Raw genomic sequence first — 26,314 nt, 5'->3', positions numbered from 1 at the left:
ATAATTGTGAACTCCCAAAGTTTTACTTGGAACTCACAGACCTGAAGGCTGGAAATGAATGCATTGAAATTCTGTATTTCGCAAATTCAATGCATTGGAATGTGTGCGTTGGGACTAATGCCCTTCTAGCTGGTTGTATTTCCAGCAAGGCACAACCCAATACATCAATCATCAGCATTTGTGGCTTAAGTGCCTCTGCTCCAAAAAATTGTTAAGAGTGCAAGACATTTTGGTGCTTCAATAGAACATCACAAAGCAAGGTAAGTGAAGATTACACATAAAGAGGATCATGCAAACCTTTTGAGAGAGAGAAAAAAGTGAAAACCAAAAGGAGAAGAAAGAAGCCTCTCTAATAAACCACTACCACTATACAAGGTTTACACAAGTGAAGCACAATCGATTAAAGAAATGGTGATATGATCTAAAAGCAACATGGGAAGCTGGGGTCCCAGTCATAGCCATTGCTGGCTGTGGCCAAGATGTAGTAGGCAACAATATGGCCAATGGATCCCCAAGCAAGAACATCAACAATGTTGAAACCAACTGGATCATTTGATTTCAGGAGGCTAACATATTCCTTGGCACGCTCATCTCCTGCCTCAAAGTGAGTCAAACCATTCTGCTCAGGCACTTGTTTTGCCACGTTCTCCCTTTGGAAGTTAAAGAACACAAACCTTCCCAAAAAGAGTGATACCCCTGTGCTCAAGCTTATGACCAATGATGGGTTAAGCTCTGCTTTCACAGCTAAGCTCCTTTTTGGTGCAGTGAGGGTGATCTTGGAGAGGGAGGCGGTTTTGGCCTTGGTGAGGGGTCTAAGGCCTTGGAATGAGATGTTGGATGGGGTGAGGTTGTGGTGGTGCTTTTGGATGGTGGGTGTGGGAAGCAAGCTAAAGGTTGTCATTGCCGGTGCCTGCCTTGTGAGTTGAAGATAGGTTTGGAGATGATGAGATTGTGCTTTGCTTCATAAAGATCATATATCCCGCTAGTGGTGGTGTAAAGGAAGATTAGTGTTGTAAGGATGGAAGCGATAGGGGAAAGATTTTGGTGGGTGAGATGGCCATGCATCATTGGTTCTTTGTGGATTAGAGATTTTTGGCCCTAAATGGTGACCATGGAATTTGCATGGTCACCCTTTAGGGCCGAAAATCTATTTAATTTTGTTGGCTTTGCAGCTCTATTTATTTTTATTTTGTTGGTCAAAGGTAATCATGAAGGATTCGGATTTCCTCAAGAAGCAAAAATAACAATGAGGTCGGTTGCTTTTTCTTGTTAATAGATGCTCCCTAATTCGTTCAATTATCAGTTTTTGTTAGCCCTGAAAATAATCCCACCATCAACCTTTGCTATTATTGCTTTTGGTTGATCATCTGGAACAACGATAATACTATATGGTACTTACGGGTCCTAAATCAGTCAAGAAACATATGAAGACATATTGCTACGAGAAGTAATTAACATGCATGTTTATACTGAATCAGAATAAAAAAATTGGATTTCTTGATGATGGAACCGGGATTAATAATGGGTCGGCCGCAGATGCTATCCATTCAAATCAGAGTCTTCCAGAGGGTTGGCCCAAAACCAGTGATAGATCATCCGTGAAGGAATATGAAGTTGTGTTTGCTAACGAAGCAGTGACCCAGAACAGACTGGTCATGTGTATATGGTCCTCTTAAGGTATGGTAAATAAGCATGCAAGTTTTCATCAAGTGTGCTCGAGAATCTCAAATAGTTAGGGCAAAAGGAAAATATGTGATATCTCGTTTGCACCTCGCAAATTGCAATGAGGTGGGGACTGGAAAGGAAACAGATCAGAAAGACTGGATATCACGAGAAATAAGATTACATTGGACAGCAGATAGAAAAAATCATCTACCTGAAGAAGCAGAAGTTCAATTCCATGCTATTGTTCACATTGAATTATACATTCTAGCCTTCTGTACATTCCCTCCTTTCTACACATCTTATAATAACCCAACAACAACGGTGGCACCAAGACTAATAGAACCACGAGAACCTAAAATTCCACAATAGTAATACAATATACACCTAAACCTCCTTCTACATTATATGGTTTTATTAGGTTCCTCAATTGCATCAAGGGGAAAAAACCATACCAACACACATTTCTTCAAGCAACTCAAACAAAGGAATCAAGGTATGAATAGTTCCGGCAACGGCCATACTCAAGGAGACTACCGTATGTGCGATCCCACACTCCAATGTAAAGAGCCTCTGTGTCAGGACTGAATGACACACCAGATATCTCGCCAAAGAAATCAATCTCCTGCTCCTTTTCATACCCATTTTTCACATCATAAACATGCACAAAATCTGCAGGCTCAGCCATTGCCATATATTGGCCATCAGATGTGTATCGAATTGACCGAATTGCACCAAGATTGCCCTTCAAAACAGCAAGTGACTTGGACAGGTTCCGAACATCCCAAATGCGGCATGTTTTGTCCTGGTTCCCAGTAGCAAAAGTGACCCCATCGGGATGCCATGCTGATGCAAATGAGAAATCCAGATGCCCAGACAAGGATGTCACTGTCTGTAAGCATTCAAAATTCAAGTCATCACATATACTCCTCTGTAAAATTCATATTTGTAAAATTGATGGCAAGGAAAGACTAGTACCTTCCCAGAACTGGAGTCCACCAACATACCATCTGGGCTGTCGCCAACAATTGTTAGAAGCTTTCCATCAGGACTAAGGGAAGTATGCTGCACACATGACAAAAAACAAAACATGCAATAACCATCAAATGTTTATATTTCCAGGCAAGTAGTTAAAAAACCTGGCCTCAGCCACCCCTATTGTCAAGTTAGGCAAGAACTAGGCCACCATGCCTTCCCCGGCAAAACATAACTCAAGAAAACAGTATTTATCCAATCAGGTAAAATGAACTCAAGATTGCAGAGACAATGAAAGAATATGCTTCTGTTTCACTTATCGGTGATAGACTGATAGTCTTCATACAACAAATTGTTAGCATGTCACCAAATTAATATAAAAAGGCAACTGATTCCCTGAATGCTTGCGTGTCACTCCTCAATTAGTGACTGACAAGTAACAAACAACCCACGAGGAGGCTAAAGATGCAACACTCTGGTAACAGTTGAAACTGTCCAAAGAGAGCAACAGTTGCAGAACCGGTTAAACTATGAAAACTTGACATTATATGTGCATTACTAATCTGCACATGTGGAAAACAAATTTTTGATTCATTACTAAGATTTGATCTCCTCTTTCTATAAGAAGAATCCAACCTTTTATCTGAAATGCCACAGATATCAAAATACACACCTGCATATGGTGAGAGAGATGAAACTATGGATGGCATGTTAGGGGGGTCTCATCAGTGCAAGAGTTTAAAGTATCACAGTACCTAATGGGTTTCTAATACAAGAAATAACATGTTGAATTACCAAACTGGATATTGGTTACTCACGTTCACTGGCCAAGGAAAACGAAAATGCTTTGAGAGCTGGTATTTCTCCATATCAAAATCTCTAACTCCATGGTCATTGTTTGAAGCAGTAAAGTGCACTGCACCACTGGCAATTAAAATAACAAAGGTAGGTTATTTCTGCATTAAAAATGTTATAGTCCACCATCAGCACAATGGAAAATATGTACCTTGGACTATCATAGATCTCAACAGCGTTGGTGATAGCATTATCATCATAAGTTGTTCTGGAACAAAAGCTTACTCCAGGCCGATCTAGATGCTGCATTCCAATAAAAGCTTGATAATAAACCCTTTTTTGTTACTACCAGAGAAATCATTAAATCAAATCTCAGAGGTGGCATGATTATAGAAACAATTTATATTTCCAAGAAACCAAAACAAGCTGAGAAAGTGCCAACACCCCATAAAAGTGACATTTATATACTAACACTGGTCACCCATTTTATGAAATCTCTTTATTTCTTTCAAGAAAAAGACTTGCAAAAGCAAGATCTTAAACTTACCTTGCAAATAAGCTCTCCCTGGAACCCTCCAGCAACTAGCAAATTATCTTTCACTGCTAGAGTACTAACTTGAGTCTGCGTGAATCCTTCCAACAGACTTCCAGGATGTTTCTAGAAAACAGAACAAATTGATCAATTTACAGAAGAAATCAAATCTGAATACTAATCTGCACAAAGATAAGAGGAATTAAAGCCAAAACTGACCTCAGTTGGTGCCACATGTCCAGAAACATCAAGAACATCAGCCTTGCTGCAAGTTAAGGAAGACCAATGAATGACAGAGAAATGCGACATAAGGTAGACATCATGCTTTGTTGTAGCCCAAACCAAGTTCCTCAACTGCATCATGAAAAACCACAGATACATGTATGTAAGTCAATCAAACATTACAACCACTTCAAGCCTATCTGCACTCAATCATACATCTATTGATGTACCAGACTTTCCCGACTCCATGAATTGTCACAACTTTTTCCTCTAGAAAAAGCTGGCTTCTCCAACTTACCTGAAAATGAAGAATGGTAGATTTGACAGATCTGGAATTTCGTCTGAACTCATAATACATGCCCCCCTTTTCAGTAATTTTGCAATCCTACATGAAGAAAAAGACAGTATAAAACTGTTGAAGTGATCTTGCTGACAGAGAGCACTCTTGGAACAGAGATGAAATAAGAATTCACCTTTTTTGAATCTTCCCCAGAGTGAGGTATATTCTCATAGTTCTTGTATTGTTCTAGCCTGGTTTGCCGGTATTTATCTCTAGTGATGCTAAGTCTCTCCCAAGGAATTCCCTGAATGTCTTTTCCATTTCTAGCATCAGCAGCAGATGTATCAGCTACTTTATTATTCTGCAGCAGAACACAAAAATGCTTCAAATCCTAAATCAGACCAAAGTTACAGTGGAAAAAATTGTCCAGGATTGCCCACACAAATAATGTAGTAAAGAACACGAACCAGGTAGTCATATTCATCAATGTCAGAGTCTGAGCCCATCTCCCTAGCACGAAACTCTTCATCCATGTCATCATCAACATCTTCCATTTCATATTCATCTTCCATGTATTCAGCATCATCCCCTTGGTAATGGGACATATTTTTCTAACAATTCCACCTACCCTGTAACATCAACTCAAGCCAATCAGTCAAGTATCAACAGAAGCTGATGTAACCATAAAGCAAAATTAACACGCAAACCAATTGCCAAATTTAAAAGATTAAAATGGTTGGAGAAATAATAAAGCTATAGATTCAATGTCTATAGCAAGTAAAAGATTATAGGAATGACTGCATATAAGGACTACTGACAACCAATCATAGTCAACTCATTTCGATACACGAAGATGACATATCACAAATCAACAACAAAAACCATGAAAACAGAACATCCATACATATTCCACGATGATACACAGAAGAAACAGGTAATAACAGTCATAGATTCAATAAACAAGTCAGTCCTCACTGCTCATATAAATAAAGAAGGTGCTTGAGGTGGAATCAAAATATGAAGTAACGAATTACAATTGTGCAACAACAAACACTGACCCAATGCAGCAAAACTAATTCACCATGACAAAACAATCAACACCAGGAACAAGTAATTACAGAGTGACATCCAAGCATCACAAAACAAAAGGGACCAAATCCATAGTATTTGTTTAGATTAGCCTTTAATCATAAACATTCAGTAAGTTAGAAATTAACAGCATTCCATCGTATTACTCCAAAAATCATCAAACTTTAAACAAAAATCGACCAAAAACCAATATAATCCAAAAACCAATTCTATATGTTCGCCGACAATAATTTAAAATTAATAGAAAAAAATCCAAAATTAGCTCATCATTTCTCAATTCCTAAACAACAAAACACTAAAAAAAATTCAAAACGAAACCATATTCACCAAAACCCCAATTGAATTTCAAAGTCACAAACTTTCAACAAATTGAAGCAAAATCAGGAGAAAAAATAAAACGCCATCTTAATTATGATTACAAATACAAAAAGGGATCGCAAAACTAGACCAGAGGAATCGATATAAACCCTAAAGTAGGTAACTTTTAACCCAAAAAAAAACTGAGAAAAAGAGGAATAATTTTGAACGAGTTTTGTACGTTATGGGGACCAAAATTGAGGAACCCTGAGATCGGGAGAAGAGAAATAGGAAATGAAAGAGAGAAATGGTACCTGCGGGTGAGAGTTGCAACTTTGAGGATTGGAGAAAGGGAGCTCCTTTTGTCGATCTAGAGAGGAAATATAAAATATCAGAGCTAAATAATACTAATAATGGCTATATTAAATAATAGGAAAATGTTTTTATCTATATCTTATGGTAGATAGATAATAATTTGTTAGTTACCCCTTGGCCCTATGGCCCCTATCCCTTAATTATTATTATTATTATTATTATTATTATATATATTACTTTTTTTTATTTTGTTTACATTTTAATTAAGATTACTTTTTTTAATAATATTAAATATGTATCTTTTATATTGGTTTGGTATGTTTAGAAAAAAATTAATAAAATCCTCTTGAATTAGTGGTTTCAAAATTATAAAATGATGTTATTGTTTAATAACACCATCTTGAGCTACTACTAATATAGTTTCATTATTCATTTTTTTTTTTGTATAATAAAAACAGTAATTAGTTATTTATTCAATAAAAAAATAAATTTTATAGTGCAGCTTCATATGTGAAATAAATAAATAAATATATTGGGTAGGAATATATAAAGTGCACGCCTAACTCAATAGTAAAAAGCTTTTGTTGAGAGAATAAGAGGCTATTACAAGACAAAAGATCTTAATAGAGAGAGATACAATGCTAGAAACATATAGCTCATGTTTATTTTCAAAAAAATTGTTTTTATTTATTCTAAAATGATTGTTTTATGAAAAATTAAGGAAATATGTTTGCTAAATACAATTTTTTTTAAATGAAAAACAAGGTATTTATTCACTTAAATTGAAAATATTAAAAGAAATTATCATAATAGTTAAACAAACAAAACTTTTATTTTTATAGTAGAGAATTTTTTTTAAAAATCATTTTAGTATTTTTCACCTTTTACAAAAAATGAAGAACTAGAAAATGCGTCTTTTTAAGGAAATAATTTTCATTTCTAGTTAATAATGCATTTCTTGAGCTTTTTATTTTAAAAAAAATTAAAAAAACTATTTTTTTCATAAGTAAACACAACTATAAATTTCTATTTCTACGTCCATTTTATAAATTTATTTTTATAAATGTTTCTTTTCCACTCCAAATCATTAATCATTGATGTTTGAAACTATAGACTTGATTAGTCCGTGGTTGACTCAGATTTTACTGAGTCAAAACTTCACTATTATTCATTGATTTTTTTTTTAATTTTTCTAGTCAGAATGATAATTTTTTTAATTTATTATTCTTTTAAAAAAAATTGTCGACCCTCCTGTTACCAGATAATCGAGTTAGTTTGTTCTGTCATTGAAAGGATTAGTTCTTCTGCCCTTGCCAGCAGCCCAGCACGGCCAAGGAGGTCTACCATGCATTCATAGCTTCAACAGGTCGTCTGATTCCAAAATCATGTTTCATTCGACTGAAATATTGCCGGCCCTCTTCAACACAACCAGCATAAGAGCAGGATGATAGCATGGCGACAAAGATGACTTTATTTAGATGTATCCCATCAGCAAGCATCTCATCAAACAGTTGAAAACATTTTTTAGCTTGGCCATAGATGGCAGAAGCTGAAATCTCAAGTCCCCGTGTTACAATGTCTCTCTGGGGCATTTTCTGAAATAATTCATAAGCACAACACTCAATGCTGCCACACTTTGCATACATATCGATGAGACAGTACTGAGTTTAGTGCTCGTAAGAACTCCAGTTTTTCAATGTATGCCTGTATCCATCTTCCCTGATGCTAAGCTCCTAATTGTCCACAAGCAAAGAGCAAACTCACTAGTGCTGCTTCATTTGGCAGGATATGTGAAACTATCGTATCTTGAAAAAGAGCTAATGCCTCAGCATGCATACCATTCTTTATATATCCTGTTATTAATGCACTCCAAGATGCTGCATCGTTTGCTGCTGTGTTATCAAACATTTTTCTAGCCTTGTCTACATGACCCTCGCTCAAGTAACCTGAAATCATGGCATTCTTAGGAAGCGTATTCTCTTCTGAGAATTCTCCAAGAACACCTTCGGCATCATCTATGCTTCCTGAATTTGTGTACATACGAATTAGGGAGCTATGGATGTGGGTATCTGGTACTATTCCTGCCTTAATTATCTGGCAACGCACTTGTTTTCCTTCAAAAAGAGCTTTCAAATGGAAGCATGCTTCAAGGACAAAGATGTGTAGTGTAGTGTAGTTGTCTGGTAAAAGGTAGCCAGTAGGAATTCATCATACAGTAACAAAGATTCATGAGGAAACTTGCCCATTGTTAGGCCCTCTAAAACACGTCAGGAGAAGGTATTCTCTCAAGATCGAACAGCATAATAAATCTGCAACATTGTAACACAAGACTCGAGGAGCCTTCTATCACTTGAGGGATGATGACCAACAAACTGCGCATGTAATTATTTTACTTCCTGGAAGTTGTGGCGCGTTTTAAGTGAGATAATAGTAGCTGGTGTTCTAGTTGAACAAGTGAGGAGTGGATTTCCCTCCATGAGATGAGGAGAGATTGTTCGAGGAGAAGCCATGTGGTAGTTGCAATTGCTGATATTGAAGAGGTTATTTCAATTCCCACAGCTGCAGCCAATGCTGCTTGCAGCTAGTTAAGGATGGAGTTGTCATCCACAACCGGCTCAAACTAGAAAATATCTCACAGGCTCACAGCTAGGCAAAGATGACAGTTGTTGCTGATATAAAATGGTTTTTGATAAACATGGCATCATCTATTCATTGCCACGAACAAAATCAAAGGATGAAAATGATTCATATGAAGACAATACCATCTCAGGTACACAGCATAAGGGCACAGGCAATTTTGGCATGAAAAGGGCAAGTTGATATCTGAAGAAACAAATTGGAGGAAACCTTGAATTTATAGATTGAAGTATTTTTAAGGGGAAGAATACATATTTTAATTCTTTTTTCCAGTATGCCTAAATGAACAGTTTTAGATGTAGCATCTACAGAATGGAATGAGAATTTTCTCTCTCCCAAGGTTAAAAGAAATTATTGCGGGGAAAAAAGAATGATAAAAAACATTTTAAGGCCTTCAAAATAATTAAAATAACACCACTATGAAACCAGCTAAAAGAATCAGCAGCAAGGGTGGACCATGCATAATCTGACTCCCATTTTTGTCACTGGCGCCCAGTTCTGATGGCGGTAGTGCAGGGCATTCAAGTCCCAGCTTCCCATCCTTACATTCATTGGCAAAAAGACCAGGAGGATATTTCCCATTGAGGTTAATGTAGGTGAACATGATTGATGCACATTCATTGGTCAAGTCATTAATCAAATATGCGTAAGGACAGGCAAACTCCTTAAATGATCCACAACAGCGACTGGGAGGATACTGAGGTCCTTTACATTGGCTTGTGATGATTGTGTAGTTCAGAAACTCAAAGCTTACAGGGCAAGCTGCAGATAAAGCAAGACAATACATTGCCATCAGCATGCTATCTAAAGCAGAACGATACAACCTATTAAAATCTGGAAAATAATTGTTGGCTTCTTTGGCAAGACTAGAACAACATTGTGTAACCTATGTTTCTCTAATTGTATAAAAAAACTGCAAAAACAAACCCTCAAGAAAACAAACACAACACGTTGCGTCTTAAAAGAACAAATCAACAATGGAGAATCATTGACATGCATTCAGAGATCAACAAAATATGCAGTTATCATTTGGATATATTGTGCTAGCAGATCATGACATCAGAACCAAACACAATGACCAGAATTGGGAAGGCATGACCAGCTTGCAAGGTCATATTAATAGCTCTATTCGAGAATGATACAAGTCATCTCCTCCCCTATGTAATTCCTTTGAATTTGACTTTAACTGTGTGATAGGTGGGTTCATGAGAGTAAAGAACCAATCAGCGAGAATTTGCAGACCACAGTACTAATGTGAACATGAAGTTTCAGTCTTAAGGCTTCTAGTGAACACTTTTGTGATCTTTTAACGTCTCTCATTGATCTGCTTGAATCCATTCAACTGTAAACTTCCAAAGTCATTCCTCTTACAAATCCCATCACCCCAAAGCTTCTAGACTGGTAAATAGATTGAAACTAGCTGCCAAGCAGCTGGAACCAAACAATAAATAGATTGAAACTAAGAACCAAGTTGCTGCCAAGCAGCTGGAACCAAACAACAAGGATATTCTTCAAAATACTCAGTCCCGTTAGCTGTCACAAAATCTTTTAATATTTAATCTTCAAAATTTCCCAAGTGATTTTCTGACTTCACTAGCTAACACTGGACACACCAGCATGTCCTTGAGGGAAAAAGAAAAGAAGAAGAAGAAGAAAAGTCCAAGTATGCTTCCAATCACCAAGCTTGCAAGTGTATCTACTGTTTAATTGTTATCAAATAAATAAGAAGTAATATCTCCTCCAAATTCACAAAGAAATGCATGCATGATGATTTGCAGAGGAATATCTGCAACATTGAATACCTAAGTTGTTGCAGTAGTGCAAGAGTAATCAAACTTGTGTAAGCACTTCAAAGAATTTAAAATAACTCAAGCTGTGAAAGTGTAAAACAAACTATGTGTGTTGACGGATCAACAGTGGAAATGAAATAGTACATAGGTGATAATAACTTTCCACAAGAGCTTTTAGCAAACACAACTGGGCAATAAAGATTACAGTCCTTGTAGTTATATTATACCCAAAAGAATATCATGAGGTTGAAGTGATGATGAAATTTCCTTTAGAAACCCTACCAAAAGGACTTGACCTTTGAGTACCAGAGGAGAGAAAACTAAAGATAAACCTAGACACCTCAAGCATGATTGTTAACTCAAACAAAATGGGGCATATAACAAAAGAATAAAAACTGGAATCCCTGACATCACAGAAGAAAGCATTATTGTGATCACAATCTAGAGAACCCAAAACAAAATTTGACCAAAATTGAGCAAATAAGTAGTTAAAAAAGGCAACCTTTCTTAGTCTGAAGAAGATTCCTGCCAGTAGAAGCATGAGATTCAAAAACACCATCTGCATCCAAATAAACAAAGAAAGACACAGCATAAAAAATGGATCTTTGAAACAAAAATCAAAAGCAAGCATACTTGAAAGTGAAAATAAGTACCTGAAATGAAAGTAGAAGCAAAAGAAGGAGAAGCAAAGAGACCCGTCAAGAGAAAGAAGAAGAAGACAATTCTACAACAGTGATTCAACCCCATCTCCCTTGTAAAGTTTCAATCTTTCTACGTTCCTTTCTTTCTTTCTTCACTTCAATATATCTATCTCCTCAACCCTTGGATTAGCACTGTTTTTCGAGATCTAGACAGAAACATAAACGTATGTAAGAAAAAAAACAAAAACAAAAACACAGCTAATATAAGTACATAATAGAATAAAAGGAAGGTGAAGACAGTTGATGCTTACAGTTTTGGTATCTGAAAATAACTACTGCTATGAGCTATCAACTATATAAAAGTGGGATACAGCAAAGAACGCGAAAACTGGGATCACCACTCACCATCCTATTTCCTAATTCCTCCTCTTATTAATGAGAGAAACAAACTAATAGATATTATAAATTATGGTGGCTCTCCTTCTTGTCCTTGATAGTTAGTTCATCAATCCAGGGGTCAATCAAGACAAGCAGCAAAGACTAATTCCAGACTTGCTGTCTCATGTCCTTTCTGTTTTTTTTTTTTCCCTCACTTTTTTGTCATCTTTTCAAGCCTTCTAAGCAGTAGATCAATTTTCAAGTGAGTTGGTAAGAGTATTCTATTGTGTTTAGTACTGAGATATAAAATATTTTTTAAGAGTATTGATATAAATATATTTAAAAATTGCAATTTATTTGGTATTGTATTAGTTCATGTTTTTAAATTATTTTTTATTTAAAAAGATATTAAATTAATTATTTTTAGGTGTTTTTTTTATTGTTTTTGATGTAAAGATATTAAAAATAAAAAAATTATTTTAATATATTTTTAAATTAAAAAATACTTTTGAAAAAGATTCTCTTAATTGCATTAAGAGCTACAAAATATGGGAACACACTGAGATTAATTGCAAAGAGGAGGGTAGAGTACACCTCTTGTGTAGCAATTCCCCACTTGATGTTGATTTGTGTGGGAATTACAAATGGTTGTCAATTCATGAGGTGTGATTTCTCCAATTTTTTTAGAGTGATCATAATGGGAAGGGATTTTTGTTAAAATTAATGATGATCTTTGTGGAGGTCTCCATCGTTGAAAACCTTAATTAATTACAATTAGCATAATACAATCATGCACGCACACAACCAGAAATCTCATTCTCAAGAGGGATATACTTATATAATTACTGAAAGGGGTTTTTTATTTATTTTTATTTTTTTGCATCCTTGCTGATCCATGGTGTGTAATCACTGCATGGCTTCTGTCCTTGAAATCCCTCTGGGTGGCATGGAGAGTCAGACTGGCAAGAAAGGATTCCTCGGTAGAGTGCAAGCCACGTTGTTTTAATTATGCATTTATCAAAATAGGATATAATGTAAGAAATTAGTGGGATTAAGGTATCAAAATAACTTTACTTACATGGATTTAACTAGTTAATAAAATCAAGCCTGAATCCCACAATGTCAGATGAAGTAGTCATAAGAAGAAATAATACAAAGAGGGATCAGCAGGTCCCTAAGATACGTGGTACACAAACAACATGATGAATAATACAAGTGCAGGCATTGCACGCACCCTCCTTATTCCCCACACTACGAGGCCCAATTAATTATATATATCGTATGTACAAGATTATTGTTTATTGAGGTAAAGCTGCTTATTTAACGCAGAGACTCAAAAAAGCTGGTTAAGGTATTCAGCTACAGTAGTGTATTTGACATCAGGATAAAGCTCAGAAGCCTCTACACCAAACGATGGCTCAATCTCGAAGTTGGTCTGATCTCCTTTCACAAACAAAGAGTGACAAATCGATAAAATCACTTTGCGTGGACCTGAAGCTTCTGCAGCGAGAGAAGAGAAGTAATGTTAAACTGCCTGATTAGTTCACCGTGTTAATTTTGAACAACTGAAACTAAGAACAACAGTATCTCTAAAAATTATTCAACTCGAGGCGGCAGAGCCCGAAGGATCGATGCTTGAAATGGACAGATTTTCATTCGAAGTCAATGAAGAAATGATATATAATCATACCTTGAATATTCTTCAGAAGTTGCTCCTCGTGAACATAGATCCGTTCAATTTTTTTCCCTATCTTCTTCTCCCACAAAGAAACAAGATCATTGGATGAGATGATGTTGGATGGGGGTTTAATGAAGAGGGTTTTGTTCACTGCTCTTGGATCATCCACCGCTTTGATAGTATATGTGGCAATATCATCTTCCTTGTTGAAAACCACTATTGATCAAAATATGAAACTGTAAGATTCTGGGAAGCATAGACCGGCTTGTTGCAGGCCACTATATGCCTTGCAAAAGTTGCCTAGACTATCCACAGGCCATAATGCACGAAACAATCCAGAGAGGGCAAGAACTGATTTCAAGGTCAACCAATAATCATCTAGTAAAACACTGTAATCGAATACTAAAAGATGCTATATGTTACCTTTGGTATCTCCATCACCCAAAATGACAACTTTATCTCTAGGTGAGGCAGGAGCTCCAGGTTGTTTCAATGTTGTCGTTTCTGCATTGCTACCAATGCTTGAAGTTGAAGCCTGGACATGTGCATGGAGATACAGCCACAAACCCCCAGACCTAGAGTGGTTCAAAGCTGGAAGAAAGAAACCAGAAAAAGAGTTTGATGCCACATAAGTGTATGGAATTCCTTCAGCCTCAATAGCTCGTCGAATTTTAGCCTTTGTAGCGAATCCTGTCTTTGCAGGTTCAACAGCATGCGCTATATCCACATCATTTCCAAACTCTGATGGGAAAAATCTCTGCAACAGAAACAGTTCTTCTTAGCTATCCTGGTTTATTCGAGAACTAATAATAAAGTTGATTCGACCAAGCAGTTTTCTTTCACTTCTTTTGAAGTTACAAGGAGATCTGAACCTTGGTCCGGTACGAGGCCGGAATGACAACATGCCAATTAAGCTACAATTCATCCACTCAAACAAGTTTAACTACATACCTTAATATTTCCAGCTTCTTTAATGGCCGCGATGATCTTGTCTTGATTATATAACTGATCGTGAGCAATGGTAGATATCACAACATCCACTTGCTTAATTGCCTTCACCAAACTCTCATGATCAGACAAGTCTCCCTTCATATTAAAACAAAAAACAAGCATAAATAAATAACGTCAAACCAATGAACAAATTGACCATGCAATGTATTCATAAACACAACATCTGGCAGTAACCTTGTAATGTTTGTCAGTTTAAACAAAAATGACTTACCAGGAGGAAATTGACACCAAGATTCTTGAAGTTGTTAATGACAGTGGATTTAGCAGGGCTAGAGAGAGTGGACTCTCTGACGAGAACAAAAGTTGGGTGGCCTGCCTTGACACTTGCTTCTACAATGAATTTTCCAATGTATCCTGTGCCTCCTATGAACAGAATCCTGCTTCTGATCTCTGCCATTGCCTAAGAATTTCTTTCCAAAGAGAACAATGTTTAAAGAAGCTTGGAGTTAAAAAGATCGAGTCACCTATTTATAGAGGGATTCTGACGTGGGTGGTGATGTTTTTGTGGGTAAAGCACGCTAGGGTCAAGCCTGTTGTTTTTTCATGGCGTGGACGTATGAGAAACTTCAAGGTATTGATGTTGTTTGATAATTGAAAATTATAACGAAGATTGACTCTCTCTTTTTTTCCAAAGAAAAACACGTGCTAATCTCTTCTGGCCTTTGTATTTTAATTAATTGTTTTTTTAGTTTTATTTAAAACTTGTTTTAAATTTGATGTATTTTTATTTGAAAAATACTTTTAAAAATATTATATATAACGTTACCAAATGTAATATATAGAAATCTACGTAATTGTTAGTGTCATGAGACTTTGCATCGATCCTACTTATGAATCTTCTGGTCCTTTATTAAAATAATAACAACAGTGAAATACATGTTCAAACTTGAAACATTGTAACCATAATTAGAATGTCTGGAAAGGGTGGGGAGAGAGGAGGGTGTCATGGCAGGATTGTAATTTTGTTCTTTATAGAATTCACACCTACAATTTCATTCTTTAATTTATTATTGTTGTGGTTTTCTACTTTATTAATTTAAAAGGCCCTCAAGATTAAAGAGAGCATGTACTTGTTCGATCTTAGACCCCGTTTGTTTGCTGGAAAGTAATTTTTTTTTGGAAAGTGAATTACGAGAAAAGTGAATTCCGGGAAAGTATTTTCCGATATTTGGTAGTGTAATGAAAAATAAGTTGGAAAACACTTTCCAGTGTTTGGTTATGTCATGAAAAATGAGCTGGAAAATAACTTATTAATGTTTTATTTTTTTCAAGTTTATTAAAATAATGAGGAACAAATCTTACAAATTAAAAGGTTGAATGAGAATGAAATTGAAAAAAAATATAATTTCATAAATTATCTCAAATAAAATAAATAATAATCAAAATAATAGAGATCAAATAAAAAAATTGAAAGATGAAGAAATTAAAATAATAAATATTAACATTTCATAAATTATTTCAAATAAAATAAGTAACAATCAAAAGAATGAGGATCAAATTTGATAGATAAAAAATTTCAATTAAAAAATGATAAGGGAAAAGCAAAATAAAAATGAGGATCAAAGTTAATATAAAAATTAAATTTTAAGGGATGAAATTAAAAAACAAATATTCAATATATATATATATATATATATATATATATATATAGCAATCAAAAGTTTGAGGACCAAATTTGATATAATTGGCAAATAATATGACATTTCTAAATTTTTCACAACTTTCGGAAAGTGTTTTCCGCCCAAAATAAAAGGAAAACACTTTCCTGAAAACCAAGCCAAGTTTTTTTTTACTGGAAAGTGTTTTCCGTTGACCGGAAAGTATTTTCCGTTTACCAACTTTTCTAATGGCAAACAAACACAGGAAAGTTTGGAAAATAGTTTTCTGGAAACCACTTTTCGGGAAACAAACGTCCTTTTAATGAAAAGACTGTTCATAACAATTTAATATTAAAAAGAAATAATAATAGAAAGAGGGTGACTCGGCCCAACCCAAATTATAAAATAAAAAACATATTTATCTTTAAAGTAATCTTTCTTTAAGATATTTACAATCTTTAAATAGATGTTTTTACAAGAAAGAAAAGTCATATATTGAATATAAAAAACAACATAAAATCTGAAATTAAACCGGAAATTTTAAAGAAAAAATGAAATATAACATAACCAAATAGAAAGGCTTCTTCTTAGTCTAAATTGAAGGCCTTCCCAAATTCAGCAACCGACTCTTACAGAACCGACTCTTACAGAACCGGAACTGTATAACTTCTTTTCTATCCGACTAGTAGTTTAATATATTTACAACTTATTAAATAAGTAATCTTACAAGGTAGAAAAATCATAATCATAAATCAAATAGAAAAAACTGAAACGCAGCAAAAAAAACAAGAACAAAACTAAATCAAAAGGCATATATATTGTTTCCCATAATTAGCAACCAACTCATGTAGAAATATATATATATATATATATATATATATGAACTTCTCGTTTTAGAGAAAGAAAGACGGTGGAAGGACAGCATTCAAACAAAGAATTCCCTGTTATGATCACGCCTTTTCTTGAGCTGGGCGTTTTACATGGTCGTTATGACATTTCCGCAATTGACTATTCAAAACATTGAATCCTTCATACTCGCTTACATTAGAGGGCTTCCATCAGTTTGAGCAACAAAATAGATGGTGGAGAAATGATGAGACCAATTTGACAGGCTGAGGATTCTGACTTCAGAAAGAGATTGGAAGCAAAAAAACGTAAGTGCTAAGTCTTGTAATCAACTAGTTGTTTTGCCCCCGAGTCGTGGGAGAACTAAGATTTTTTTTTTTTTTTTGTGTTAATAATGGCTTCATACAGATGAAGATGCAATCTGACACTAAATATGGATAAAAATATTACAGTGGAAAAGGAGTCGTATTTGGCTGAAAACAAAGCTAGTGTTTTTCATGCAGCAAAAATATAAGCTAACGAGAAGACAGATTATTTGTTGTGCTCAGCACGGCCGTGTAATTACGCCATCACTAATAGTTTTGCAGTTTCACAGAGACTATGTTTGGTGTATTAAGCAATGACCTGCCGTCTTAACACTGCAGACAAAACCACACTGTTTCAAAAGAATATTGCTACAGCCTGTTGTCGTTGGCAGCATTGGAATTTCTCTAATTCCTGTGCCTAGACTCTTTGTTCTATCCAAGAATGTCTACTGAAGCAAGGTATAAACCATAAGGAGTCTTGGCTCTAAAAGATGATGAAGATAATATTTCATAAAGCATGGTTGCAACATAGAAGTAAAGTTTTCTATATTCCTAAGAATGTTAAAAGCAGTGCAGATCGAGCTGTCAAAATAGCTACAATATGTATCTGTAGATCGTGTGAATTGCCCTCACAAGGCCTTTTGTGCTCTGATGCTTCAGTAATTGAATGAGTTTCTTATTTGATAAAAAAAAAAAATTGTAATGGAAGTTTTCTTTACTAAATAAAGAGAGAATGAGTATAGTATGGTTGATATCAAGCATTCCATTGACAATTTTTCATGTTTTTCTCTACACAATGGAAGCTAACATCAGGAAGAAATGCTCATCTTAACTACTATAATTTTAGTGAAGTATCGACTGTAACAAGAAATTACAAGATTGAAGGAAAATGGTTAATGGAAAAAAAAGATTGCCTGCCTCGTCTTTCTACTAGAAAAAAAAAATAGTAGTAGTGATGCTCCTTTCAGAGTATGGCCTCCCGCCACCATTGATGCCTAAATAGTTTCACTCTGTGCATAGTCTCCCAAATATTTAGTTTCTGATGTTCCGCTACAACTTCAGCTACTCAGCAGAACAATCTTCTTTGCTGCAAAAAAAGACCTCATTATTGTCATGCTTGCACTAGAAAACCAGAGTAAGCATCAATTGAACTGTAGTGAGAGCTAGGTAAATGATTCAGTCTCAAATTACAAAATTTTAGTGCAAGTCAAAAAGACAACAGACTGCCATGAACACATTGAACAAAGCTTGCTGTATGTGCTCAAATGGAGGGCTCCCTTCATGTTAATAACAAACTGGAACATGGGAACAAAGTAGTTCCTGCCAGGGTTCAAGCCTCACTAACCCTCATGCAAGGCTTGAATGAAAATCCCAGATAGGGATAAACAAAGAATAAACAGATACTCTTCATGGATGAGGTTTACTATGGATATAATCAACTATCACAGAACTACGTACACGACATTTAGACTCCCGTAGATTGTCTAGCAGCTCAGTGATCTCAAGTTGCTTTACCACTGTAGTATGCAGTACCTGAAAGCACAACGATTGTCAAAAAATTTGCATTCAGTACAATTAAAAGCCCAACTTTCACAATTATTAAACCATGTAGAACAGGACATACTCTCTTTGTTTTCTCAAGATCAAACTCCACAGACTTGATCCTCTCCAGAGATTCTGTTAGCATTTTCTCCTTTTCCAAAGGGATTCCAGCAGGTTTGTTGCTAACTTCCTCAAATATTTTCTCTAGTCTTTGAAGACGTTCTATACATGGACGTACATGATCTTCTTCCTTCACAGCTTCAAGAGCAGTTGAATGGATAACCGTGTTGTGTTCCATCAAATTAGATGGATAAATGTTGCTCTGCCTTCTCAAATACTCTAATGGAAAACTACGAAAAAGTTTGACCACGAAAGATATCAGGGTTCTTGCTGTGCTTGGGATACTTGTTTTCCCAACCTTTTCCTTGACAATGTCAAACCAACGGATGAATAAACCTGAAATTAAGATACAAATCCCAAAAGACAGCAACAATACAAGTCATATTCAGCAACTATATGGACTAAAATCAACACATGCAAGACTAATTCCAAAAGTCTTTTATATAGATCTCCTTTGCCATGAAGCAACGAGTTTATTGGATCTGAAATGGATGAAAGAAAACTGATCAGCATTATGGAAGCATGAACAAATACCTTCCAGATTTGATGTCACTTGAAAGGGAATGTTCCCCAAATTGTTGATTCCAAGTGATTGATCCTCGGAACACCCCCCTCTATGAACAGTTTTCTCAGCCAGAATAAAATTGTCATCACAACTGTAGAAGATACTTGGATCGGATGCCCTCACCTGCGAAGACCAAGATTCACTTACAAAACAGAGCATAAGGATGTGCACGCATCTCACTTGCACAAACAAACAGCCATGCAAGCACAGACACATGCAAACTGGCATGCACACTCGTCCACACATAAGTTCAATAAGAAGGGAACTGTACTGAAAAGAAAAGCTAGCTACAGGTTCTACAGCTTACCTCTTCATCAACTGGGGCCAAGCATGCACATGTAGAACTCCTTGGTCCAAATGGAGAAGAATGATCATCAATATCTGACCCTGATTTTGCTGTTAATTTATCACTGCTTTTTCCCTGGAAGACAAAGAATAAACTAATATATATCAGAACAAGAGATATTGATGACCACAAACACAGTTGGTTATCATGAGATGGAAGACTTGCCTTCAGAGGGCATACCTGATTGTATGAGTCAAATTCCTGCATATCATTAGACACTCTGGAGATTTCCCTCACAACAGCTGGTACTGCATTATGTACAAGCTGTGAAAGACACAAACCCCGGTTAATTTCCAAATACAAGTTCAATATAAAAATACAAGCCTCCTTTCATGCTTTAATAATTCAACACAGAATCAATACAAGAAATTCTAATGGCAGGGATTGCCTACCTTCATTATTCCAGGATCATTCCATGGACCTTTATTGGATCTAAGGCACCCTCCTTCAGCCGAGCAAGAGCAAGAACCACCCAAGAAGTCTGGCAATTGACTGAAACAGGAAAGGAGTATATTAATAATTTATTCTACAGAAAAACATGAGGCACGTATAACAGTTGATACACACCTTGAGTCAATAACTTCCAGGAGCTTAGGCAGGGATTTGGGCTCCAAAACCTGCATTTCAGAAATTGAGTATAGCTAATCCGGATTGCAGGAAATGAATGATGAGAAACTATATGATTACAGTCATATCCCTTACCTGTATCTTTGCAATAGTCTTTGCATCCAGAAACTTCTGTGCTGCTGGCCAGAGCATCTTCTTAAAGCCTGGACCAGCATTAACAACAAACATCCGATGCAATGTCTGTATGATGTGTGGACAGCTATTAGAAACAAATTAGATAGTGAAGATAAAAACTATCAATTAACTACAACACTTTGATACCTCGGGGTAGTAACTGTTATCTATCTTCGTTATGGAAGCCAAAAGAGTTGCAGCAGTCCGAGTAAAATTCTTAATGCCCTGTTTTTAACACAGCATTAATCACCAGTTCAAACTCAAACTCCGCATATAACCAGTTGAAAGAAACATAAACCACCAGTGACAGTGAAGGAAAGAAAATCTATCAACATCCTACATTCCTACTAGTACACAAATTAATCTCTCAATTGATTCAATAGAGGCTGCTAGAAAACCTACAATGAGACTAAATACACTCTAAAAGTAGATTTCAGAACAGATTTCACAGAGCTCTTTAAGGTGCATAGAGTAGGGAAATTGTTACAGGTTGAAACAGTTTCGCAACATGGATAATTAATTCCTGCTTGAATGGATTAGGGGTTTAAGACCAACATCAATTTGAAAAGGCTTGTCTACGACGATATTCAATTCAACATACCAAACCTTGCACATCTAATATGGTTGTCGTCGAACATATCCATCTCTTTGCAGCAATAGAACAGGCAGGGAATTTCTCCTGTATGGCCCTCTCAAACTCTTGGACATGGTACTTCAAATACCGCTCTATAGTGGTGATACGCATTAGCCTGCTCGGATAAGCTTTCCCAAGCCTCTCAATGTAAACTGGCCGCCCTTCCTTATCAACTCCATGGTAACCTTGAGGATAATATTGCAAGACTTCCTCCAGCTCTTCAAACTCAAAATCCTAGCCATTGACCACAAGATCAGTATACTTGTAACATCAAATGACAAAAAGGAGTAAATTAAAAATTCTAATTCTGAATCTAGAATTAAGATCAAAACGTTTAGTACAGAACCATGAAGTATGCATGCAACAATGCATTCTATGCAATGGATAGTTATCAAAAATGCAATGCAACCAAAAGTTTTTGCCCATGTTGTTTGTTACCAACAGATGCAGTTTTGAGCTTGTGATTAAATGATTATTGTGATTGGCTTAAAGAAACATTGAACATAAAACTGCTGCTTTTAACAGGATAAAACAATAGGTTCCAAGATAACCATACCACCAGCAACAAGGTTAGCAGGATAAATCCATTCCATTACCTCTAAAATTGTGTCTGTCCCGTATTCTTTTCTCCAGTTAAGCATTTCTTCCCACATCTGGATTGTTTTATCAATGTTAAACTCTCTAGCTTTCAGAAATCTACAAGAATAGAGATGACAGTATTAATAAGTGAGTGCATTATAGTGGGGATTTAAACAGGCCAGCCAAATAAACTGTTCAAGTTTATAAAACGGATGACACTGAGTTCTGAAATTATTAATAGGCTGACCTTAACAAAGCATGATAATCATCATGCCTGGGAGGCAACAAATCCCTTTCGAGAAGCTTTTGGCGCAAATCATGGACAGCACTCTCCTCTTTTGCATCCCTCACGTCTTCTATGGAAACTGAAGAAACCCTATAATCTATTTTCCTTTTCCCTCTTTTCTTAAGAGAATGGGTGAACTTATTCGAAGCATTCAGAGCCTTTTTCTTGAGATTACCAATTTTTGACCGCCGTCTTTCATCTTCAGAGTTCTCAAAATCAGATCTTCTCTCTCTATATTCATCATTAACCACAATTCCCTCGACACCTTCAATCGGACAATGGAGATTATTATTAGTAGTAGCCAAACAACATGCAACATCACCATAATAAAATCAAGCATCAGAAACCATTCAATTTAGGTCATTCGCTATGTGATTTGCATTAAAAAGGAAACTGTCAAATTATCATACTTGACATTTTGCTGAAGTGCAAAAGGGGATCCTAATTTCCAGACCAAGAAAGTAGATTCACAGAAAACTTGCCGCCATTCATGCCGCTCTAAACTGTCAAGGGCAAAAGCACAAAAGGAGTTACTATCATAATACTGCAGGCTTGCAACACAGAAACATTAGAAAATGACGGCAATTTATTTAAATTAAATCACCAACCAATACATGCCTCGAAGATAAAGAAACCAAACAAATACCTATACACTAATCTTTTCTAAAGCTATCAAACTAGATTAAAAAAAAGAGGACAAAAACAGAAGAGCCCTTTTGGCTGCATGAGACAAGTTCTCTGCCCTTGAATGAATCCCAATCAAATATTAAAGCATTTCAGTTCCTCCAAATCCTCCAACAATCAATCAATGAGACTTGAAAACCAAAACAAAAACGAATCAAACTTCTCACTTCCAATCACAACCCTTCAGCTCACTAAATCACAATCTCTAAAATCCCAAAACAAAACTCTTAAAAATCATTAAAAACACAGATCCAAATCTACTAAAAATCCCAAAGAATAAAAAAAAATCCACACAAGTAAACCCATTTATTACTTATTCATTCTCCATCAGCATAATAAACCCAACAAGACAAGATAGATCAAACTTTAGCTGACACCACTCACAGTTAAGAGTTGAAAGTAACAAATTTCACACTTAGTATTCACTGATTTCTAGATAGAAACAAAAAAAAAAGTAACGAGCTTTAAAAAAACATAAACAAAGAAACAAAAGGAGTAGTAATAAATAAGAGGAGCGAGTGAAGCCCTTTAAAATCAAAATCAAATGAAATAAACATCACTTATACTCGAAATAAATTTAATAATCTTAAAAAAGAAAAAAAAAAGTGTCCCTTTAATAACCTGAAGAATCCACCAAATTAAATAAAAAAATCCCAGAAAAATAACAATGCAGCTAGATACCAACTGTACGGATCCGGCCCTCTATTTCATTCAATCATTCCCCATTATTCATTTATTTATTTATTCATTCCTTGACCCAATAAAAAATATTCAAAAGAAACAAAGAAAGAAAAGGCTTGATTTTGAGTTTGGTTTGGATTTGAATTCAAAGGAAGAAGATTGAGTGAGAAACAAACAAAACACACCAGTATCAATCAATCAAAAGAATCCCCAGATGAGTAGCTGCTGATTGAATGATAAGAACAGTACTGCATACTAATCTCTCCCTTTCTCTCTCTGTGACTGCAGAGAAACAGAAGAACGAAGGAAGGAAGGAAGGAAGGAGAGGGAATTTTCTGGAGAAACAGAGAAGAAAGGGACACTGTAGGAGAAACAAGATCTGATTTAGGGATGAAGGTTCTAGCTGAAGCTGAAGACGAAGCCAAAGGAATCGAATCTCTCTCTCTCTCTCTCTAAGTTTTGCTCTGTTCAGCTCTGCTTTCCTTTTGTGTTACTTTGCTTTAACTTTGCTCGTGACATGTGTCACCCGCTCCTCTGTTTTCTTGCTTCCTTACGTGTCCCTTCTCTCTCTCCATTTTTTTTTTTTTCTACTTATATTTTTCATAATTTTAAAACCCTATTCGAATTGCACTAGAATAAGTTTCGGGCGACAAATAAAGAGAGATTATCACTTAAAAATAATTATAATTATATCATTTTAATAGAAGAGAACAGCTGCTAACTACTTGATAGTTGATTTTTATACCTGTTAATTACATCAACTCAGATTTTTAATTCAAGCAGTTAATTTTATTTTTTATTTTTTTTTAAATTGGTTTAGGTTTCAAGTTGACCAGCTCTCAGGTCAACTAATTCAAGATTTAGAATAATATTTTTTTTATTTTACATCTTGTTAATGCTTTATGTACTGGAAAATGATTTTATTTAATTTTTTATTCAAAATATATCCAACAAGTAAAACCCACAGTGACTGGATTTGTTTATGTAAATTAAATTTATTTTTAAAGTCAACTTTTAGATATTTATTAGATCATGATATTAACGTGATGCGAGACTAGATAGCGATTCAATTATTTGTGTAATATATTCATGAATTTTTTTTCTTTATTTTTAGCATTGATTTGTTCTTCCTCCTAACGCTCTACTTATAATTAATGAGCGCACACACTTGAAACGTATGAATCTTGCTAATCTTAAATTTTGTCAATTAATTAATAAAATGCACCGAAAATAAAAAATAATGCTACAAATCCCAAATTTATTAATCAGATTAATCCACCCTATCTATATTCTAAACCTTGCATCTGGTTAACTTCAAGATTAATCATGATGTTATAAATTCTAAATTATTATTCGAATTAATCCATTAAATCTATAATCCAAACCTTGCATCTGCTTAATTTTAAGTTTAATCATTGTGCTATAGATTTCAAACCAATGATAGAATTAATTTATCAAACTTATAACCTCAAATCTAAATCTTGTATTTATTTAACTTTAAGTTTAATTACTATGATATAAATTTTAAATTTTATCTATATAAATGTGTATTTAATATTGCGATGAAGAATGCTTTTCAAAAGTAATTTTTATTTAAAAAATATTAAAATAATATTTTTTAAATTTTAAAATCAGCGTATTACAATCATAAAAAAACATTAAAATTTTAATAATGTGTTTTTTAACCAAACACACAATTAAAAACAAAAAGGAGCAACTAAAGGTCAATCCGTCGAATATTGCACTGTTGAACTAAAAAAGCAAAGCAGGCAGCAGCCTAGCTAGCTGCCTCCCAAGATTGCTGGTGACACGACATGCTCTAGGCTGGCTGGCTGGCTGGCTCTAGATTCCAACACAATCACAACTAAATCACACAATCTGATCTCATGATATCTATCAATGACCAGACCAAACTGATGCCCTGCAGCAAAGCCCATGCGTACCCCCACCTGTTATTGCTCTGTGATTTTCTTCTTCCTTACCATCCCCGCCATTAATGACCTCCCTTTATTGATCTTGGCACGTGGACAGATCAACAGCATTTCTTGGTTTTTCTCTTCAAACAGAGAAGCATGGAAAAAGAAATGGATCATGCATGGCGCTGTCGGCTGTTTAACCAGGACACCACCACCTAGCTCCCACAACAAGATTGATTGACCTCGAGATTGGTGATTGTTCTTCCCTCCTAACTTTACAAGATCTTGAGGTTTTATTTTATCGTTCTTCTCTTGTTGTTTCGATGCAAATTATTCAAGGTTTGATTAACAGGGATGCTCAACTCAACAAATTAAAGCATGTAACTGTGTGAGACCTTGGTATGATCGTATCAATTACAGGGGAGTACTACTCCCTTTACGTGGGTCAAATTAAGATTCTAGAAAGATCATGACAAGCTTGACCTAACTTCATATCTAATATATATGGTCCCACTTTATTATTATTATTATTATTATTATTTCCTGCAATTTCCTTGCACGTTTGAGTAAGTAAGCTAACCAGCCAAACCTAATGGTGGCAGACACTCCATATCCTCTCCTTCTCTTCTGGTAGCAAATTGCTGGGTTTATGGGTTTAGTTAACCTAACATTAATGCATGGTTCAGAAGTTAGCCTGCAGAGAATGGTGGATAGAGCTTGATTACCTAATTATGATTCTTCCCTGTACGGTCAAGGCACAGGGGAAGGTTGCTGCATGCATGCTGGACTATATATATATATTGGGAATGGAGAGATGGGTGAAAACAAGACTCAAGATCCCATTAATTCCCATCCATGGATGCATGATATTAATGTCATCGTTATTGGAGTATTAAATGCGTTGACAAACTGCAAAATAATAATAATAATAAAGCAACAATAATCATATTTTGGAAGTATACTTGCCTTGGTGGATTGCATCCAATATATCTACAAAACAAAAACAACCCAACAGGTGATTCTATATTTCTTATTTTAAAAATATAAAAATTCATTTCAAGGTTATTTTAAAAACTAATTTATTAATTTTATGTTATTTTCTCCATAATTATTCTAACAAACTAAATTTTCTATCTCTTTCATATATATTTCTTCAATTTTAAAATATT

The 26,314-nt window shown here is 35.3% G+C and overlaps 5 protein-coding genes and 1 pseudogene across 9 annotated transcripts; all 6 read right to left on the bottom strand.

Moving 5' to 3' along the window:
- Positions 1-208: 208 nt before the first annotated feature.
- LOC18103568 (photosystem I reaction center subunit V, chloroplastic) lies at positions 209-989 on the bottom strand. The gene has a single exon (XM_006377944.3). It carries the CDS (start codon positions 899-901, stop codon positions 422-424), a length of 480 nt encoding a protein of 159 aa, XP_006378006.2. The 5' UTR covers positions 902-989; the 3' UTR covers positions 209-421.
- An 838-nt stretch (positions 990-1,827) lies between these two features.
- LOC18103567 (uncharacterized WD repeat-containing protein C2A9.03) lies at positions 1,828-6,323 on the bottom strand. Its single transcript, XM_006377943.3, has 10 exons — positions 6,167-6,323; positions 4,934-5,095; positions 4,660-4,827; positions 4,485-4,571; positions 4,184-4,318; positions 3,980-4,090; positions 3,644-3,735; positions 3,456-3,561; positions 2,641-2,727; positions 1,828-2,554 (listed from the first exon to the last, which is right to left on the bottom strand). Exons 2-10 carry the CDS (start codon positions 5,069-5,071, stop codon positions 2,141-2,143), a joined length of 1,338 nt encoding a protein of 445 aa, XP_006378005.1. The 5' UTR covers positions 5,072-5,095; positions 6,167-6,323; the 3' UTR covers positions 1,828-2,140.
- A 959-nt stretch (positions 6,324-7,282) lies between these two features.
- On the bottom strand, positions 7,283-8,428 carry LOC18103566 (pentatricopeptide repeat-containing protein At5g66520-like; annotated as a pseudogene).
- Positions 8,429-9,003: 575 nt separating this feature from the next.
- LOC112329149 (GPI-anchored protein LLG1) lies at positions 9,004-11,869 on the bottom strand. Of its 4 annotated transcripts, none has more exons than XM_024611805.2 (4): positions 11,547-11,869; positions 11,248-11,441; positions 11,097-11,153; positions 9,004-9,566 (listed from the first exon to the last, which is right to left on the bottom strand). In XM_024611805.2, exons 2-4 carry the CDS (start codon positions 11,339-11,341, stop codon positions 9,208-9,210), a joined length of 510 nt encoding a protein of 169 aa, XP_024467573.1. In that variant the 5' UTR covers positions 11,342-11,441; positions 11,547-11,869; the 3' UTR covers positions 9,004-9,207. The 4 variants fall into 4 exon arrangements, with proteins under 4 accessions (XP_024467573.1, XP_052301650.1, XP_052301649.1 ...); XM_052445690.1 differs by having other exon boundaries at positions 11,097-11,160; positions 11,249-11,441; positions 11,641-11,860; XM_052445689.1 differs by having other exon boundaries at positions 11,097-11,160; positions 11,249-11,441; positions 11,547-11,859.
- Positions 11,870-12,710: 841 nt separating this feature from the next.
- LOC18103565 (phenylcoumaran benzylic ether reductase POP1-like) lies at positions 12,711-14,725 on the bottom strand. The gene is made up of 5 exons (XM_052445688.1): positions 14,514-14,725; positions 14,243-14,377; positions 13,715-14,048; positions 13,304-13,507; positions 12,711-13,113 (listed from the first exon to the last, which is right to left on the bottom strand). The coding sequence occupies exons 1-5, from the start codon at positions 14,697-14,699 to the stop codon at positions 12,947-12,949; spliced, it is 1,026 nt and encodes a 341-aa protein (XP_052301648.1). The 5' UTR covers positions 14,700-14,725; the 3' UTR covers positions 12,711-12,946.
- A 3,023-nt stretch (positions 14,726-17,748) lies between these two features.
- On the bottom strand, positions 17,749-23,732 carry LOC18103564 (phosphatidylinositol/phosphatidylcholine transfer protein SFH13). Of its 2 annotated transcripts, none has more exons than XM_024581502.2 (15): positions 23,415-23,732; positions 22,275-22,367; positions 21,826-22,129; positions 21,596-21,695; positions 20,967-21,233; positions 20,513-20,590; positions 20,327-20,431; positions 20,192-20,241; positions 20,017-20,116; positions 19,790-19,888; positions 19,586-19,699; positions 19,248-19,401; positions 18,676-19,049; positions 18,510-18,584; positions 17,749-18,138 (listed from the first exon to the last, which is right to left on the bottom strand). In XM_024581502.2, exons 2-15 carry the CDS (start codon positions 22,279-22,281, stop codon positions 18,118-18,120), a joined length of 1,848 nt encoding a protein of 615 aa, XP_024437270.1. In that variant the 5' UTR covers positions 22,282-22,367; positions 23,415-23,732; the 3' UTR covers positions 17,749-18,117. The 2 variants fall into 2 exon arrangements, with proteins under 2 accessions (XP_024437270.1, XP_006378002.2); XM_006377940.3 differs by having other exon boundaries at positions 19,805-19,888; positions 23,415-23,731.
- Positions 23,733-26,314: the final 2,582 nt, after the last annotated feature.

Source organism: Populus trichocarpa, chromosome 11, assembly GCF_000002775.5.
Source record: "Populus trichocarpa isolate Nisqually-1 chromosome 11, P.trichocarpa_v4.1, whole genome shotgun sequence".
In the NCBI taxonomy this organism is placed as follows: Eukaryota; Viridiplantae; Streptophyta; class Magnoliopsida; order Malpighiales; family Salicaceae; genus Populus; species Populus trichocarpa.
This window is presented reverse-complemented; position numbering and strand designations above follow the sequence as displayed.